The sequence below is a fragment of the Electrophorus electricus genome, chromosome 23, assembly GCF_041902795.1.
Source record: "Electrophorus electricus isolate QZ-2024a chromosome 23, ASM4190279v1, whole genome shotgun sequence".
In the NCBI taxonomy this organism is placed as follows: domain Eukaryota; kingdom Metazoa; phylum Chordata; class Actinopteri; order Gymnotiformes; family Gymnotidae; genus Electrophorus; species Electrophorus electricus.
In genome coordinates, this window is record NC_137519.1 from 13,460,001 (window position 1) to 13,480,000 (window position 20,000).

The window sequence follows — 20,000 nt, forward strand, 5'->3', positions numbered from 1 at the left end:
GCGGGAATGAGGAGGCACTTACGTCAACGCCTGTGAACAGAGAGCTGCTGGCGTCTGCCATGTTCATGTAGCTGCTGTTGTTCCCGAACTGCAACAGAGACACAAAGGGGAAGAAAACAGTTAGATGGCGTCCGCGCGCCGAGACAAACACGGTTGTACCTGTAACTGAGTGGACAGTTAGGTTACCATGACAGCAGGAGGAAAGGAACAGCAGGGATGTTATGAAATGTCAAAAAAAAAGAGAGGAGGGGTTCTGGAAGTGTCATTATTTTTTTCCCAGCAGCATTTGTATATGATGATTTGCTCTCGGTCCCGACCACATGGCTCGGTTCTGCCATACCCAGAGGGAGGTGTGGGGGCGGTCCGGCGGTCCGGCCCAGTCTGACTTTGCATTACAAAGACGAGTGAGCAGAAATTTGCAGTTATTAATGCTCAGACCTCCGGAGGAAGGGCGCAGAGCCAGCCTCCGCTGGCGGCTGGTCCGGGCCTTAGCGTGTGCGGCCGTCCAGCAGGGGAGCGGTGAGGAAGAGAGAAAAAGAAGAGAAAGAGAGGGGAGGGAAAAAAGCTGAGAACCAGGAAGGAGGTGGATTACAGTAGCAGTGGAGCAGACTGGACATAGTGTGGCAGTTTGGAAATCACCTCAAACAGGTGCGAAACTTGCAAGGCCTTTGGTATGCATTTCCATACACGCAGCACTTGTGCGTATGTCAGCTTGTTGCACACGCGAGCTTACAGTTCCTACAGGCTAATGGCGTTTGGCTTAATGAGAGGCACACGTGACGGCTGTGGTTTGAACCGGTGTTCTTTGCCGCTGAACGGACCAGCACTTAATAAAGAAAAAAATAAGACACTCATTTATTTTAGGCACCGTGAAAAGAAAAGACATTTGTTTGTATTGTGTGTAAATCATGAATGTCATATCATCGGTTAAACCGTGTGTGTGTATATCATGAATCACCTTTTTTGATACAGTATGAAAATACATAATTACATCTCTTGAAAGAAATACAACAGACAAGTACTGCAGTACTACATGAGGATGAATGGAAGATGACAACTGATCTTTTCTTGCTAGTTATTTTACTGGCTGTGTTAATAAATTTACATGCCCCTTTAGAGGTCCTATGAATATTTTTTTGTGCTATTTGTGTGTGTGCTGTACATTTAAAAAAATAATTTTTATCTATTATATTTAATAATTTTTAAATAATTACCCTTGAAAAAAACACAGTATGTACAAATGGCAGGTAGAAGAGCAGATCTCAAGAACACTGGGACCCTCAGTGACCAAGCCACACACACACACACACACACACACACACACACACACACACACACACACACACACACACACACACACACACACAATCGCAAGTCTGCTTCAGCAGTTTTTTCTTTGGCAGTGTCTCTTCTCTGACAAACTCACTCCCACTACACTGTTCACAGAGAGATGAAGAATCAGGACTCTTGCTTAATTACCTTCTCAGGGAGAGCAAACAACAGCAGAACCAAACTCAGATCAGGGGTGAAAGAGAAGAACATTTATTTCTTTATTTTGCTGTTTTGTTACGGCCTTCCTTCTGAGTGGTTAGTACGTGAATGTAATTACCGAAGGAACTGTAGCTAATCAACTGCGAATGGTATCCATTAATTAGTTTATGCCCTAGAGAGAGAGAGAGAGAGAGAGAGAGAGAGAGAGAGAGAGAGAGAGAGAGAGAGAGAGAGAGAGAATGAGAATGAGCTTAAATGTTAATGTCAAAATGCTACAGTGATCTGCAAACACTCACAAACAGACACAAACACACAAAGACACACACACAAAGCAAACACACACACACACACACACACACATACACACACTTGCACATGTACACACACACGCACACCTCAGAGCATCTGGTAGAGCAGGTGGCTTCAGCTGATCCAAGCTTTCACCTCACTGTGCTTTGTAAAGAGGACCATGCATGCACACACACACACACACACATACATACACATGCTCACACACACATACACACACACACACACACACACACACATTCATGCACACATACATCCAAAAACCTCAACAATAAGCTGAACATCTGTCCAGAAGAGAAAAGCGATTAAATAAACACATACATACACATGCGCACACACACGTACACACACACACACACACACACACATTCATGCACACATACATCCAAAAACCTCAACAATAAGCTGAACATCTGTCCAGAAGAGAAAAGCGATTAAATGAACCTCTACATTATGCTCTCACTGAACCAGTTATTTCATCTGCCATCCTCTCTCTCTCTCTCTCTCTCTCTCTCATTCCCTTTTTCTTCTTCTTCCTCCCTTTTGCCTTCTTTCATCCTCTGTCTATCACTCCCTACCTCTTCCCCTTGACCCCTCCCCCCTCTCTCTACCTCTCCCATCTCTCTCTCTCTCTCTCTCTCTCTCTCTCTCTCTCTTTCCTCTCTCACTAGCTGTCTGCAGTGTTCTGTCCTGCAGTATTCTGTTATCAGCAGAGTGCCGGTCTGCTCTGGATTTTTTAAACTCGAAGCTGCAGTCCAGAAATGTCCCTATCTATCCCCCCAGGGCCCTGATGGCAGGGCAGATAGACCTGTCTCTGTGTCTCTTCCAATGAAGGCAAATGAGACTGAAGAATAAAACATGCACAATGGAAAGACGGGGCGCGCTCACACTGTGCATTGTGGGAGGACGCGAGGGGAGTGTCCACCTCATTTCATCATTAATGGCAGTGCAGCCGCGAGACAAACAGCAAACAGTATGTGTGTGGTCTGTGAGTGTATTTGTTTGTCATGTGTGTACTTGTATGTGTATCCCATGTGCGGTATGTGTGTGTGTGTGAGAGAGAACATGCTATGTGGAATATGTGTATGCATGCATATATCTGTGTGTGTGTGTGTGTGTGTGTGTGCGTATGAGAAATAGTATCTATACATGTCCATACATGTGTATGTGTATGTTATCAGTGTGTATGTGAGCATGGCTGTGTGTGTGTGTGTGTGTGTGTAAACTGTAAACTGCCATTGCTCCAGGCCTTAAGTTATTCATTCAGATGATCAGCATTCAGCCCAGCCTCAGTGCCACTGCCTGCTGAGTGAAAGCCCTCCTCATCCCCCCGCCCCTCATACATGCAGATCCCAAACCTCATGAATATTAACAAACCTCATGAATATTAACTGCTGCACACAAAACAAACACCAAGACCAGATTAACCACAGGAAAGAGGCCACTTCCCTAATTCACCTTTCAAACATACAGTGCAACCATACTTGTCATTGAATGTGGAAGACAAAGAGCTCAGAAACATGAAAGTGGTTGATGAGGTGGAGGACATGAGACGTGAGATGTCAGCAATAGGACTGTGGAGTTTGTTAATAATAATAATAATAATAATACATATTACAAATATATATTACTATATTACAAATACCACAAAGACTACATTCTCATACCCTAACCTTTAGCAAGTGTGTAAACACTACTGAACACAGGGAGCGGGTCTGAACTGGACGCCAAAGCAGACATGGGGAGGGGTGGGTGTTGTTTGGGGGAAGAGGGAAAGTGAGTGACAGGGAAGGAAAATGAGGAAGTGAGTCAGATCAGACAACGAGGCTTCTGTAATTAAGTGGAGGAGGAGAGAACGAGGAGCACCTCATTACCGCACTGTAACAAGCGGGGATCACAGCCCGAACTGACTAACAACTGGCCCACTCGGATCCATGCTGAAAGCCAACATGTTCTGGCTAACAGCAAATCCATTCGTTCCTGAATATAACTGTAATGTTTTGAAGAGCACAGGGCAGAGGTCAGACATTAAATCTTTCTAAACATGTCTGAGGTCACAAAACAGCAAGTACATTGCGTGACGCGTCCACCCACCTTCCGAGCCACAGATGTGTATCTCTACACCACCAAACATCATTGTGCATGTTCATAGCTGCGAATTACAGCCCGTGACACGCGCGAATCTGTGGCGAAAGCCTGTGCGTTGGCCTGTGCGTTATTATCCTGCTCTGTGTTCAGTCGGAGAGCTGCTGCCTTGTTTATGCTATGGATTCACAGGCTTTCATAAACCCGAGTGCAGGCACATTCTTATGTGTGCATGTCTGTGGGGAAATAAACTGCTTGGCATCTATTATAATGCACCAAATAATTTGAAACCACCCCCCAGGCGTGAACAATATTGCAGCACAGTGACACTCCCTCACCCTCAACGTCGCACTGATTCTGCCAGTGAGCGCAGAAACTGGCCCTGGCCCCCACTGTCACTGACTGCAGGCCAGGAAAGGAAGAGAAGTGTAGTAATATGGTAGTTATCCTTGGGCTATCGACTGCACTGCATGTACTGAAGATGACGCTTGCTCGTTTCAAAATACCTACAGGCTGAACTGTGGTCAGCCTTGCACTCTTGATGGTACAGTGATTTCTGTGCCAAGCTGACTCCAGAACAGTGTGCTCTTGCAAAATCAGAAGGCTAGTGCTGATGCACTCACTCACTCACTCACCCTTTTGTTTTATTACCTTGCTCCATGATATGGCAGACTGCCAAAATAAGGCCTCTCATTGGTTGGGGCTGAGAATGGAAGGGCGGCGGTAACCTCAGTTGCATTGTGGGTAGAATGAGGCTCAGTGGATGCTGTCTTTGATTTCAGGGGTCTCTCCAGACTAAATGTACTCTCATTTACAAACCAATACAGCACAGAGCATATGCACCTGGCCATCACAGATCACAGCGACTGTTCCCAAGCAGCAGACAGTATCATGTGGAGTGCACACACACACACACACACACACACACACACACACACATACACACAGTAGTACATTTGTAAGCTCACTCTTTGGTCCGACAGGACCACGCGGAGAGTTAAAGCTGAGTTGTTTTGATCCACAGGAGAAATCGATTGCTAAAACTCAGTTTAGAGCTCAAATCATTACACACCAGCCCTGAACCCAGCAAGAGACTACAGCTTTCCTGTGAGAAACTTCACATGAGTCACTCTCTCTCCTTTGCTCTATTTTACAACATTCTATCTCTCTTTCGCCCTCCCTCCCTCTCTCTCCCTCCCTCCCTCCCTCTTTTACACTCACTCCTCTCCTTTCTCCAAACAAACCCACAGTGGAAAACTAAACAGAGAGAATGGGCTGAAGAGAGACAAACAGATAGAGAGAAGAAGAGCGAGAGAGGGAGGGGGGAAGGATGAGTTTGTTTGCGTGTCATTTGAGAGTTAGAACCCATGTGACAAAGAGAAAGAAAAGCACTGATGTTATCGTGTATCTGGATGCAGCAGTTGACAGTTTCATTCAAAGGATGTTCCAATCTCCCTCCCACCCCCAAACTGTGCATTCCTCCTGAGCTCTCTTCACAAAGGAGGCACTTTAACCCTCGACAGTCCAATTAAAACTGGTTCAGTTCTCCTTTTTAAACTGCTGATCGCCTATAACAGTATGTTCTCTGTGTTCTCTATGTTCTACCACTGAGGACCAGTACACACAAGTTAAAGAGCGTGTGATATCAGCTCTTAAATATAAAGCAACAGCAAAGTTCATCAACAAAGTTATTCAACACTGCTGAACCCATGATGGTAGTTTTAACAAAACCAGGCTCCCCCAAAGCACAGTAGCTTCATTTATTTCATGTTAACCTCCGGCCTTCAATCCTTAGACTTTAGCTATATAAGAACCTCTCTTTCAAATGAATTCAGGCATCAGGTGTGAGACACATTTGCTTAAGTGAGCGTGGGTAACTGGAGAGTCCAGGATGAAACTGGAGATCATCCTTTGTCTGATTCCTGGCATGGGCGTGATATGAAATTGACCCAGGTAATAAAAAATGCACCTATTCCTGTGCTCCACTTGTGTTCTGGTTGCCGGAGCAGACAGGTACATTTCTGCCTTACAGCCTTAAATCATCCCATTCAAACAGACGCATGCAGGCATGACATAACTGAGCCAAACACAACACGCAGCAAGGTGGCTAAATGGATTATGAGATGCTGTGGTTGAATGGTTTATGGTATGCTGCTGAAGAGAGATTGGTGACTGTGATTGGTTAACCTATTACAGGTACCAATCAGAACAGACAGACATTGCATAACCCTGTGAAAGACCTCCTGACCAATGAGAGACCTGACCACAACACCTCTCTCTCTCTCTCTCTCTCTCTCTCTCTCTCTCTCTCTCTCTCTCTCTCTCATTCTCTCTCTCTCTCCATATATAATTGGCACAATGTTTAAAATATGTAAACAAGAATTCTTCAAATAGGTTCCGAATCCTCAGTTAATGTTTGGAGAACAGCAAACACTACTGCTAGGCACCTTGAAAACAAACAAGATACTTACAGCAAGTGGTGCCAAATACACCAGAGCTTAATTTTAGAGCCAGATCACATTCATTGTCACAAAGTACCATAGTCAACAGCTTGGTGAGAGCAAAGGCCATTTGAACCATTTGACTTCAGATCATCAAACGTAAACATGGAATCTGTAAGTTGCTCCTCTCATTCCCATATCTCATTCCCAGCTCGTTCAAAAGTGGGACGGGGGTAGAAGTGCCAAGCTGGAATGATCTCGATGACATCAGCTGGCACCCATCACCCGGGCATCTGTTACTGTGGTGTAACAGGCACAGCCTTGGCAGCGAGGTCACTTTGTCATGTCTAAACACCTGCTGAGTGATGCAGACCCACGTTACCTCCTTCTGCTTGCCTTCTACCAGAGCAGGCCAGAGCAGCCCACTGTGGGGCAGCTTCCCTCTGCTCGCTCATGCCTGTGGACGGCTCACACTGACCACACTTTCACCTTTGAGCCTGCAGGGTGCAGAGGCATTAGCTCAGGAATTCAAAAAGAGTGGCACGGTGGCACAGACGCACACACACGTCTCTCACGCTTACACACACACACACACAAACACGATCACACGCATATATACACAAGCCTGTCCACAAGCCTGTCCACACACAAGCAAACGCACACTTGCAGACACACATGCAAGCAAGATCTCACACACGAGCAATCTTGCACATCTTAAATGTGAGTACAGCTCTGTCAGAAATAGTCTTCAAATCACTTCAAAGAGGCCATTTTTAAAGAGGAATCACTCGTCCTCAAAAAGCATTATGTGTCTAGTTGGACCAGTTTTAGTGCAGCTCTTCTGAACGCTACTTTGATACACTGCGCTCACTGAACAGCGAAACCCATCTCCCCTTGATGTTATCCATCTCCATCTTCAATTTCTTGTTCGTTGCACACAAGCCACTAACGCACGTTAGCGTGAGCCCAAAAAGCCCACGCTACAGGACCCCTCAACCCCCACCCATAGCTGCCCCGGTTCCCATTTATTGCCCTTTTGATAAGACCACAGCCGGTACATCGCCAGCCAGTTGTTCGGTCTCTATAAATCTGTGAAACACAAACTGCTAAGAGCTGAATCATATATCAGTCCATTATTCTGCTAGGGCTTCAGTGTATTAAACAAATGGATCAGCCTACAGCTGCAGGGAGTTAGCTGGGGGGGGCAAAGGTTATTGTCTAATTTAAATCTTGGCTGCCTTCCCAGACCTGTGCCACATTCCAATTTGTGGCTGCGTAGCTCGGCGCTCCTGACAGAAGAGCCTGCCGAAAGCACTGCCACAGTTGGAGCTTCAACAGGTCGTGGGCCAGATTACCAGAGCGACTGGAGCTAATTAGTGTAAGTTATGGACCACGGCGACGTAGATGTTTGATCTAGCTTTGATGTGGCACTTAGCTTTTTTTTTTTTTTGGTAATTTTGTTTTTTTGGCAGTAGTACAAGCATGACGAGCACATGTAATGAAAGACCTTTTTCACCTGTTACATGGAGATACTGATTTCGTTTCGAATTTCAGATCCCGAGCAGAGGGTTTACAGTCAGAACGACAGGTGTAGCTATTCAACTTCAACACATTCAAGTATCAACCATATATCAATTACTAGCTCCTCATATTTAACTGACAACCTCACAGCAGAATAAGCTTTTAAACGGCTTGACAGCTCTGTGTTTGCAAGGGTGTGTTTCTACTTGCTGACTAGAGCAATTGCTTCTGAGTGCGTTGTTCATTTATTCCCTCTACATTTACACCTGAGCTGTCGTCTTAAACATTTCCCATTTCAAAAGAACAGTGAGATTATGACGGCAGCGTCAGGGGGAAATTACAATGCCTAATCTTCACCATTCATTTCTTGTCATTATGGTGACATTTTTAGAGAGCTCAGGAACAAAGGCACACTGAGGATTCATTCAGTTGCACTGTAAAATTATTCCTTTCCTGAATGCACGGAGGCAGAAAGTTCAAAGGAAATGCAAAATATGACAGAATAAAGAATTACTGGAACTGTGCTGTGTTTTTTTGGAGTGGGGGGGATTTCATTTATGGGCTGGATGGAAGGAACTCCTTTTAGGAAGCAAAGCACTTATTATGGAAAGAAAACCCACTTTTAAGTGGAAATCATTTTTTTGTGAGACGGTGATGCTGAACAGCAAGCAAAACTGGAAGCATTCCTTTCTACGTGCTGGTTTCCTGGAGGATAAAATCAAGCTAAGTATAGGTGTGCCACTAATGTGCACGTCAATCATTGCCAGCCCAAGGACTGGGTTCTAAGTTTTAACTTTTCACATTTAAACATGAAACAGTAACTTCTTCCATCTTTCCAAGTAGCAGATAAAATGACTTTAACAAACTCAGAAAATCAGGAAAATACTTTTTTTTTTTTTTTTTTTTAACTTTGATAGAGTTTATATGGTAGACCTAGAATAATGAAGCGAATGCCATATACATATTGTTGGAGGTGATGCTATTTTTTTCTATTTTTTGTACTGCAAAAATGATATGCTCTACTTTCAATATTGCTGATCTCACAATATCCGTTGAAGAGTCAACACCCTCATCACCGATAAGCTCTTCATTCAGCTCCATATGCTTCTTGTTTGCTGGTAGTAGTTTTAGCTACTGTCACTGCACCTCTATGAGATCAATGATTACAGTGAGATCAATGAAATATCCTGCGCTGGAGTCTCACACCAAGCTTAAGGCCAACGAGAGAGTGTGCGGCACCGAAATAAATGGCTGCGCCAACCAGCCCATTGGCTTGGCGTCTTTCCTCCTCCGTACAGGCGAACACCTCCACATGCTCATCTGTCTTCATTACGCCAGCATGGTTGACCTGTTTTCCTGGCTCTCTGTCGCAGGGAAGAAGCCCGCAGAGACCTGGCGTGTAGTCCACTCTTAGCATGCTTAGCTCCAGTCCACACAATACCTCAGCCTCATGACAGATCGCTCGGGCAATTACTGACAATAGCTGGCCAAGTCAAGTCTGTAGCAGACCGCTGGAGTGTGTCGGGTCAGCAGCAGACCGTCGGGAGCTCCTGCAGAACTCGACCCCAGCACAGCGGGTCGTTCCGTCACCTGGCACCACGGACGGAGACGGAGCGTTAGAGGGAGACTTCATTCTCGTAATTCACCTCTGCTAAAGACATCAACTCAATCGAGTAGGTCTGATGAGGACTGTCAAGACTCTATGCTGTTTCTGAATGGGAAGGAGCTTACTCACCACGAGTCGTTTCGTCCAAATTTAGAACAGTTATCTTCAGGAATGAATGGAGACTGGGCAGGAGTGCATAATGAATAAATCTTTAGCTCACACCGTGATGGTTTTTCACATGTCAACTAAATGAATACTCCTTCAAGGGATCGTGCGGCCTGCAGGAAATTTGCCTTCAGCTATTTGGTGCATTCTTATTTCCAGATTCCCTTTCACCCAGAGCCGATCTTTCTGCAGTGTGCCTCTGTAATCGCTGCTTTTATAAGGGTCAGTATAAAAATTGCGCTCAGTTAATGGTCAGAAAATTGACAGTGCCAAAGATCAAGTGAGGGCTTATTTCCCCCTGGTCTGCCTTTCATCCAGCAATATTCAAATCAAACTCCCTTTGACCAATGCAATGCAGTATAATCTGTCATCGCACTCTGTTGCCAGAGGCACTGAGTTTCACACGCTGGTGGAGATGCTGTCAGATCAAAGTTGTCATGTATAACAAAGCATGTTTAAGGGATAATTAGGGCCAGATGGCTGTGTCTGGTGCCAAGCTAGACAGGCAGTCCATATGCCCGTCTGTGACACATCTGCATGACTGTAAGATAGGCTTCACTTACAAGTGTCAGTCATTCCCATCTCTGTGGCTTTGATGACAGTCTCTGCCTTTGTTAGACTGCACTAATGATCATATGCTGATGCAGCACCACAGTGCAAACATGGTGTGGGCAGCGTTCTGTCTCCTACAAGCAAGTCTATAACAAAGGCTCATGGAACAGAGCAATCATCAGACGGCTAAAAGCATTTTGGGCATTAAATGGTAATGATCAGGCAATTACGCGGGTCTGGAACATGGAATTCAAAGTTTCCCAGGCACTGGTCGGATTTTTAGAGCCTGCATTACAGTTTGTGCAGTCATGTCCTCTAGGTTGGATGTCTCTGTAGCCAGAAGAACGCTGGTCTAATTTTCGATTTCAGCTAAGTCCACAAATTACGACTAGCTGAGCAGTGTTAAACAACACAGTCCTATATATTATGCTGTGAAAAGAAGGCTTTCATAAATAGTCTCGTAAAACCGATATAGTCCGTGTAACCCCATCTGGGTAATTTTGAAATGAACACTCTTGACTAATTTTGGCAGAGCAGCTGCCAGTAATACCAGCTTTAATATCGCCCAGCAGATCTACGCGAACCAGAGTGCGTTTGGCACGATGCCCTTCCCATAGCATTTATTAACTGTGTAGAAACAGCATATAATGTTTTCTCTGTTCCAAAACACACAGCAGGAGCTCTGGGGCCTAATTCGTCATTGTTATTCAAGGGCTCCCTCACCCAACACTTAAAACAAGATCCTTCTAGATTCTAATTAAACACTAAGGTACCTCCCAAGGGCTAAGCTTTGGCGGAGCAAAGCTCTTTGATTTATGTAGCACTTTGTTGTTAGTGCATGCCGGCTCGCCTGTTGTGAGCTTACTGCAGCTGAGTATGTGCACGGAGCAGTTACTCATATTTGTTAATTAACTCCCGCTAACAATGTTTCCTTCACGTTGTGGCAAAAATGCAGCAGATTGAACACAAATGTGCCCTGTTATTTCATGTCTCCACCTTCAAGCAATTAACGTGAAGATAATTTGCTATCTACTGAGCCCTTACCGGGAGGGGAAACTTTCGAAGCGTACCGAATGACGGACGTTTAGCGGGCCCGGCCAGTTAGCGCGCGATACTGATGGGCTTTTCAGAGCGCTAATTAGCTCTCAACCTCGTGGCCATCCGACAGAATCCCCCTGAAGTGCTCGCGCTCGCCTGTGAATTACTCCAAATATCGCAGCTCTCCATGGCAAGCCCTTCAGATACGCAATCATCAGACGCAAACACTCTCGCCCACTGCGCCATCATGGAGATTAGACGCCACCACTACAGAATCAGTGAGAGTGGGCACGAGTACTTCCCTACCGTAATGTCACAGAGATTAAACATGGTGGCAACACACTCACTCGGATTAGAGTAACTCAGTAATTCACAGTGACTTAGATTAGATGCTAACTCTGCCACTTCAGCACTGCAAATATGAGACTCAAGTGCTGTCCAAATGCAGTGCCACAGATATAAGACTGAAAACAATTTTACTACAGCAGGATCACTGCGAACAGACGTGCCCCGACTGCAGACTCGCCGAAATTAGACACCTTGCCATTGCTGAATCATAAAGATAAGACACAGCTCTCTTCTACAGATGAAGAGGTAAGATTACACACAAGTGATCTCACACTTAAGGGTCTCTAAGATTAGCTACATGATCTCTCGGTAGATATTTTTCTCACCACGCAGAACCAAATTTGTTTGTTCAGGTCAAGATAATTAAATGCCCCCAAAAAATCCCAATAAAATGATCACATTGTCTACTGTAGTATCTTAAATCACATGATTTAAAAATGTTTTAAAGTGGTTACTGTTTCATAGATTCTTTCAAACGCTTTTTAACACTAAGCTTCAGGCTCTATTCCGAGCCTATGCACAGACCAATTGGGAATCACATTAGTCTTGTGTTATTTATTCCACTGCAAATACACTGTGGACTGAAGCTGCCTCCTTCTGTTCCCACGCAGTCTCAGTTACACTTCTAGGGGTTTTTTTGTTTGTTTGTTTGGGGGGGGGGGGGGTGTTGTTGCTTGTTGGAGGGACTGAGCAAAAATGACCAAACACCAGAGAAACAGCAGTCACGGTCTGCTCATCGCTCATCTCTGACTCCCGTCAGGCGCCTCATTAACCGCAATTATGACTTTGTTTTGTATCCGCGTTTTTCGACACGGCTCACAAACACTCTGGTGGCGCTGCAGAGAGGATTATGGACTTGGAGGTAGCTTATGCAAACAGTGATTCCCCCCCCACCCCCATCTTCCTCCCCCAATTCTCTCTTCAATGATCTGACATGTGAAGCAGGAGTGCAGGAGACGATGAATGTGCTCCTATGAGGTTTATTGGGGGATAGTTATGGGGGAATGGTCATAAAACAATACTCTGTTGAACCCAGGGAGACTGCATTGAGAGGCGACTGCTACCGTCCAGAAAAAAGGCTGTTCTGCTGTATCTGGCAACCCTGGGAAACGTAGACCTCTGGACTCGGCGTACACACACACAATACACACACACACACACGCATGCGCACATGCACACGCGCACACACACACACACATACTGGCATTTCCATTCTTTAAGGCCCAACACAAAGGCACTGCAATGTTAAACAACTACTTGCAGAGTAAATGCATGTTTTTTTTTAAAAAGTGAAGGGACACATGACACTCCAGCCACTATCCTTTAATCCAGAGATGCCCTAGTGTTGTCCTGGTGATCTACCGCCCTGCAGAGTTTAGTTCCAACCCTAATCTAACATATCTAATCCTGTTAATCAAGTACTTCAATAGCTTCTTAATATAAGAGCCTGGAGTCCTAGATTAGGGTGGGAACTCTGTGGGATAATCTCAAGGACCAGATGATCTCTAGATCCCCTGCATTAACTCCAGGATTGAATCCTGTGTGCATCTCATATTAAAACACTCAACAAATGCAAAAGTGAATGGAAAAACAAGACTGAGAAAGGTTCAGTCTTGCTGACTATTTTGCACCCTGTTCCCCAAAAGCATCGGTGTATTAAAGATCACCTTAACGGCAAGCGCTCAGAGTGACCCCCTTTCTGACATCTCACAATGACCTTTTTGATCCTTTTGGAAAATGAGGCCATGATAACAGATAAAGGACAGAGAGGGCTTTCATAAAACCACCCAGCGTGTCATTATTCTCACACTCTCCCATTATGACTGGTTAACCTTGGAAACTGTGCTGTGACACTTTAATCAAAGCCCAGTTAATGCTGCCGACACTGTGTAATCCTTCGCCCACGTCCCATACAGAGAAAGAGCCTGGAAGGAAAAATGGATGGAAGAAAGGTGGAAGTTCGTCCGGGAGAGAAGCCATGCTTGTGAGCAATTTGTCCATTCAAAAAAGCTGACGGATGAGGAGTGTGAGCCTTCGTGCTTTTGGCCGATCTGCAATGCAGATCGGTTTGACCAGTAGTTAGAGACATCCAGAGTCCTAATCACTGGCTGTCAACAAATAACTTCCTCTTAAAAGCCTAAACTTTTGAAAAAAAAAAAAAAAAAAAAAAAATCCTACTGGCCTCAGTATAAAGCCTCTCAGAATAAAGCACCGGACCTCTCCCAGTAAACGCTCAAAGCTCTCCCAGTAAACGCTCAAAGCTCTCCCAGTAAACGCTCAAAGCTCTCCCAGTAAACGTTTGGGTTTTGTTGCTTTTTTCAGGCATTAGCAGTATGCATATGTAGCTGGACTGGATGCAGCTGATTTCAAAAATGCACTTGGACAACATTCTGATCCAGATTCTAAACAGTGTTTTGTGGAAAATATAAATCAGGATTGTTTTAAACCATTTTCTCAACAGGAATTCTATTTGTGGCAATACTAGGAGCAACCAGCAGGGGCACCATTTCCTATAGACACTGCTGTTGTAATGTAATGTAAAAGTTCTCAAAGTGTTCCACGGGCACAGTCATCAAAGCCTGTAGCCATCACAGTTGGCCTATGTGGAAACAGTGTGGAAACTCTACTTCACATATCAGTCTGTCCATAGACGCAGACCACACCGCCACAATGCTGGCCAAATTAACAAAGCTCCTCCCACCATATTTCGTTTAGCAAACAACCAAGGACACCTTCCTTAAACTCTCACCTGGTTTCAAATGGGCAGGTAGTGGGTATGCACACCTACTGCCCCTCCCCTATGCGTCAATACTTTCCCCATAAGTTGCAGATGGGAGCCATCTGTTCATCTGCTCTAATATGACTTTATTAGGACCTAAATGCAACATTCAGTTGCTCTGTATTGGAGAGGTATGGGTGGGCGTTTCTGCTAAGGATGCTTCTGAGACCAATAAAAATCACATCAAGGATGAAGCAATCACTGTACGATTGTTGAAGCCGATCTACAAAGCAGGCACTCCGCGCTTTGGTTCCACATGTGAAATAAATATCATCACTAAGGGAAGCCATATGTTTCGATGAAAGGCGCCCTGTTTCAATCATCTTTTCTTTTCTTCCCTGGAGTGCTCGCTGAATCCTCTGGTTTTATAACTCTGCTCCCTTCTTTTTTTTCATTCAACATCACACCGAGAACATGTGTCAAAACACGTTACAACACAATCAACCTCAAGCACACTTCCATTCAGCCACCTTAATGAAGAACGGCGCTGGAGAACCAAGAGATGTGGACGTCACAGGCTTCTCAGAACCTGCAGGGCTGTATTACAATGGAAAACATGCAGTCATGGACACGAAAACAATTTCATGGTTGGCCAACCGGAAGACAGTGCAAACATGTATGTGAAAGGTCCCTATTCTCCTCCATGTGTCCACGTCACTATCATCCAGCACACTGTAGTCAAATGATTGATTGCCCTGGGTAGTTCCATCAAGCAGAGCTGACAGGATGAGCTTGCAGGCCGTTGAAATGAGTGTCCTTGGACTAAGAGTCCAAAAGCCCAGTTCTGCTCAGGCTTAGGCCCAAAGGATAACCGCAGCCAGCTTTTAAATGGCACTTTGTGATTCAGACAGAACCAGACGTTTGACACTAGAGACATGGTTTGTAGTGAAGGGCAGAAAGCCATCGGTGGCATTGTAATCGGAGCTTTGATATGATGATGGTGATGGTGATGATGGTGATGATGATGTGTGGCTTTAATTTATACATGGAAATGAAGCAAATCCTCTCAAGAATGAGACTGACAACCGAAAAATGAGAAGAGGAACAAAGGGGGGGGGGTTGATAAAAAGAGAGAAAGATAAAGAGAAAGTGTGTAATATCTAACATTTCATTTAAAATAAATTATGGCAAATTACATTCCCGGGGAAAACAAAGAGTCTTTATTCTTATCAGTCTAATGCACTCCTATAAAAGATCCCATTAAAATCCTGAGAGAGGGTGATGGTGCTTTTCCAATTTATATTAGCTTTTTTTGTGGAGACTATTAAGGTTTATTTATTGGGTGAGGATGACTTTGAATGGGCACAGTATCAGTGCTTGGGGTAGAATTGGATTAGGAGGGATTTGGGCATCATCCCACTGAATCATCGTGGTATATGACATCCCTGGGAGAGAGGTGAGGCCAGATGAAGGAGCAGTAACTGATGACCTCTCTAAGCCAATAGCAAACACACACATGGTTACCCGATTTCCATAACACAGCACTCAGCTGTGCCTGAAGACCTTCCTGGTTAGGAAAACCCAAAGAACCACAGGATGAGAAAATATAAATAGGGGAGAGTGGCAGTGGCCATGGAAACGACAGAGAAGCCCCTGGCTGGTCCTCACCCAAGCCTATGACTAATGTGAAAGTGGCCTAACTTTTGACAGTGAGGAACAGAAAAAAGATGTTACTTCCTCTGCTCATTTGAATGTTTTCTGTTTGCACATTCAAATGAGCCTTTTATTTACTCTCCTTCTCTGAACTCTTTGCTACTAGTATTTGAACACCTGCTGTTTTTGTCAGCCCGTACAGACGCAAGCAACAGACGCAGAGGATTGTGGGTCTGTGTAGCAGAACAGAGTGCAGCCATACAAAGGACTAATGGAATAATCATTTCAGAATAATGATTTCACCTCATCATCTGAGGCATGATATCAGATGTCTCATTCTCTTGCCACATTAATGAGGGCAGAGGTCCCCATCTCTCTCTCTCTCTCTCTCTCTCTCTCTCTCTCTCTCTCTATGCCAATGCTAATGGAGGGCAAAACAAAGACTTGGTGAAATGAAGAGGCAAAATATGTGAATGAGTGGCGAAAAGTCATTTAAGTAGAAAATGAAGCCAATCTGATCTCAGGTTGGAGAGACGGTTTGAATGTGAATCCAGTTAAAGTTGATCCATTTACCAGGCAATGTTTCACCAGATCTGTTCATTACAGACTCTAATATGGGCTGGTAAGGTAGTGCATTAATTAACCAACATTCCCTATGGGCAGAGGCACAAGTGTCCGTGGATCAGGCTGTTTTTAACCACTGGTTAAACCTTCAAAATGAAGAGTATTAGAGGTTTGGGTTCAGGTATCACAGCACAGCTTTTGAAATGGAATATTACTTAAGGGATGAAATGTTTCCTGAGCCACCCATTCACAAATGACCGACTAGCTTTTAGAGAAAAGCACAGAAAATCACCATTCCTGGGGCAACGAGAGTGTTTCCTTCAATAAATCAGAGTTGATATTCCTAGAAGAAAAGCAGGATGAACCAGGAAAGCATAGCGAGAAGCAAAAAATGTTTTTTAAAAGGCCTAATATAGAGCTAATTTTGCCAGCTGTTTTAGAAGAAATGTCTGCAAGGAAGGGCCTGGCTGCTAGTGCTAGTGAGGTAAGTAAAAACATTACTGCTTCTGAAACCTGTACAACATTCAGCCAATCCTGTGGCATGTTCTAGTGGAGCCTAGATTACACCCTGAACATGCATTTATTTCCGTTCCACTTCTGTAGGTTTTAGGTCATGAGAATTAGAGTGCAATCGCTAGTCCAATTATAGTCTCAGAAACGACATAAAAGATCACTGACACAGGAAATCACTACATCACTACAACACTACACGTGTTGGTACTGTTTATTGGGACTGGAGATAAAATTAGATGGATATATTCATTGGCCGTGTAACAGCAATCTCCTGGGATACACTTGACTGAATAACCAATTTTGATGCCAAAATATCTAGCGGATACAAAAGATAATATAAAATCCTGAACAATATAGCAATTAAAAACGGGCACAATTCAGGCCTTCTGTAACACCTCACATCATATGTAATACCATACATTTCATGAGATAGAAATTCTCAAAGATATAGTGAACTGTTATCATAGCACATTCAAAGTGGACAAGCTAGGCACTGCAAAGCATTTCCATACCTTTCTGATGGAGATGGGTGCTAGCCAAGCAATGAAAGAGCTTCCCGACTCAGTGAAGCTAAAACGATGTGTGGAAATGTTCGCTGTCAGTCTTATCAGGCCGCTTTTGTCATAAGTGGATCATCTCCGGACCAATCAGCATTCTAGCTGGGGCACTCGGTCTTTGCCCAACAAAAGGACAAGGACATTCTAAACCTCCTGCAAATGGCTCTCTGGCATCAGTGCAATGCAAACCTGTTCCCTGTGAGCTTCCAAGGAGAGTAACCGTCATCTTGGAGGACGACACCCCCCCCCCCACCCACCCACCACCATGGGGCCAAAGAAGAGCCTTTGAATCTTTGTTCAGCACAGTCGATTTGGTGTCACTCTTCTGTAGGCCTTTAATCAATGATGCCTTTCTCTGCTTCGCCTCATCTTCTGCGAAACATTAACACGAACACACACGCACGCACAAAACAAGCACCTACACATGAGTGTGTGTGTGAAACGTAATGATATCTAGTGATAAAACGTGGTAAAAACACAGCAATTTCTCTGGCCAACTGACCTGCTCTCTGCGTGGCCGGAATTCATTTCATAACAGTCACTTGTGAAACACAAGCTACATTAGACATTTTGAAGTATGGCTATGCTACACCAGGCAGACTGGCCTTGATTTTCCTTGCCACTCATTCAATTCACAAGAGATTCACTTCCCAAGCCACAAAGTTCAAAGATAGTAGCTTAAACTCGCCATCGGGGGGTGCCATGGTTGGCCTCCTGCGAGCCCTCTAACCCAGAGATGTGGTGAGCATCCATGGTGTGTTTCAGCATGTGTGCATCTGTGCATCTCAGCTGGAGTCTACAGACTGATGGTTATTTGTTCTGTGAGTCATTACCACGGTCTGCTCATTTTCGTTACGTCGCTTTGTCCTGCCTTGGTTTCAAGGGTTTGAAACACTATGGCTGGAGAATACCACAGGCCCTCGGGTATTTTGTTCCTCGCATATATTTGGGACGTATGTGTTTGTTTTTGTGTAATGGCTATTAACCTCTTCTTGTGAATGCACATTGTCATAATTTAATAATATTGTTTTATATTAGAACTCTATCATTTGATGATAAAATGAGCACTATAATGAAGGGATATGGGATATGAAATAAAAGGGACGGTTGACATCCAGAACATCACACAGGAGCAGGACACTTCAGCCATAGAAGGACAGTGGAACCAATAAGATTTGACTCCACTTTATTGACTTCAAGGTTATTTTTGCGTCGGTCCAGACCATGGAGACTGGCCTAACAGCATAAAGACCCAGGTTTGGGAAGATATGCTTGAAGCAGGTTAATCAAAGACAGTGAGGGTAAAGATGTTCTCTGTAATAGCTGATCTCATCTGGTTAATGGTGGGTGTCGACTACAGATTAGCATAATTACATTTATCAGCCACACAACAGCACTCCATACAGATAATCAATCATATGGGGGCCGGGTCATAGGTGAATCACAAGAATGGGTGGAAAAGGCAGTAGTCAAACACAGACACACACACACACACACACACACAACACACATACTTCATATTTGTTGTATGAAATGCTGATAGCAGAGGCCTTGGCCATATAGAGCAGCACAGAACACAAGGGTATTATCTGTGTTTCCTTTGAACCGGACAGCTTCTCAGCCCCACGGCGTTCCGCGCTCTCTGACATTCATGGGATATGGGATATAGTTATAGGATATAAGACTACAAATGCAACCACTGAACCACTCTCTCATCCTGGAACCACAATCGCATCACAATCCAAGATCATCTAGGACAAGGATCAATAGAGAAAGGGAGAGATAGAGAGAGAGAACGAGCGAGGGAGAGATGAGCACTTTATTTCATTTCAGTTCATCCATCTGAAGGGAATATGATATGATGAGGAAGTCTCTTCAATGAGCGACTCAGTACAGCCCTGCTTTGTGACATTCAGTTCACCACAGTACAGGGGCACTCTCACACATTCAGCTCTTATTATACCTTACCCAGAGTGCCAGCACTGTAACGCTAACAGTAGCTCGTGGTTCAGCTTTCATTTCTGAATCACAGATGAAGTCAAATCAACCCGAGGTGGAAACTTTCTGCATGGTGAATGTTTTTTCATTGTCTACAACACTGTATCTGCTAGGATTGCCTTTGATACCTCCTTATTTATTTTAGCATTCATATCTTTATATCACAATCAAGACTTTCATTATTTGTCATTGTGTTACACGTTGCCCTCTTAAGACATGTTTGGGCAACTAATGACAACAATGTCTTCGATGGTTCAAAATATTACAGCCCAGGTCTGCTGATATTATGAAGTGATGAAAAAAAAAAACAACACACCTATTCATTAGACGTGGTCTGAAATATCCTTACAAGAGCAAAATGCGCATTAGCCGAGGAAAACCCGAAACAACATCACGTCTGCTTCCTCAGCTAACTCTCTTGAGAAGCTCTCATTAGAAAC

At 44.3% G+C, this 20,000-nt stretch overlaps 1 protein-coding gene across 2 annotated transcripts in view; it reads right to left on the reverse strand.

Moving 5' to 3' along the window:
* The window catches only part of tox3 (TOX high mobility group box family member 3), a 47,463-nt gene that overhangs the window by 20,328 nt on the left and 7,135 nt on the right, over positions 1-20,000 (reverse strand). For both annotated transcript variants that reach the window (XM_035520718.2, XM_035520716.2), the window contains exon 2: positions 23-88. In XM_035520718.2, the coding sequence (XP_035376611.1) occupies positions 23-88 (66 nt within the window). The remainder of the gene's footprint in view (positions 1-22; positions 89-20,000) is intronic.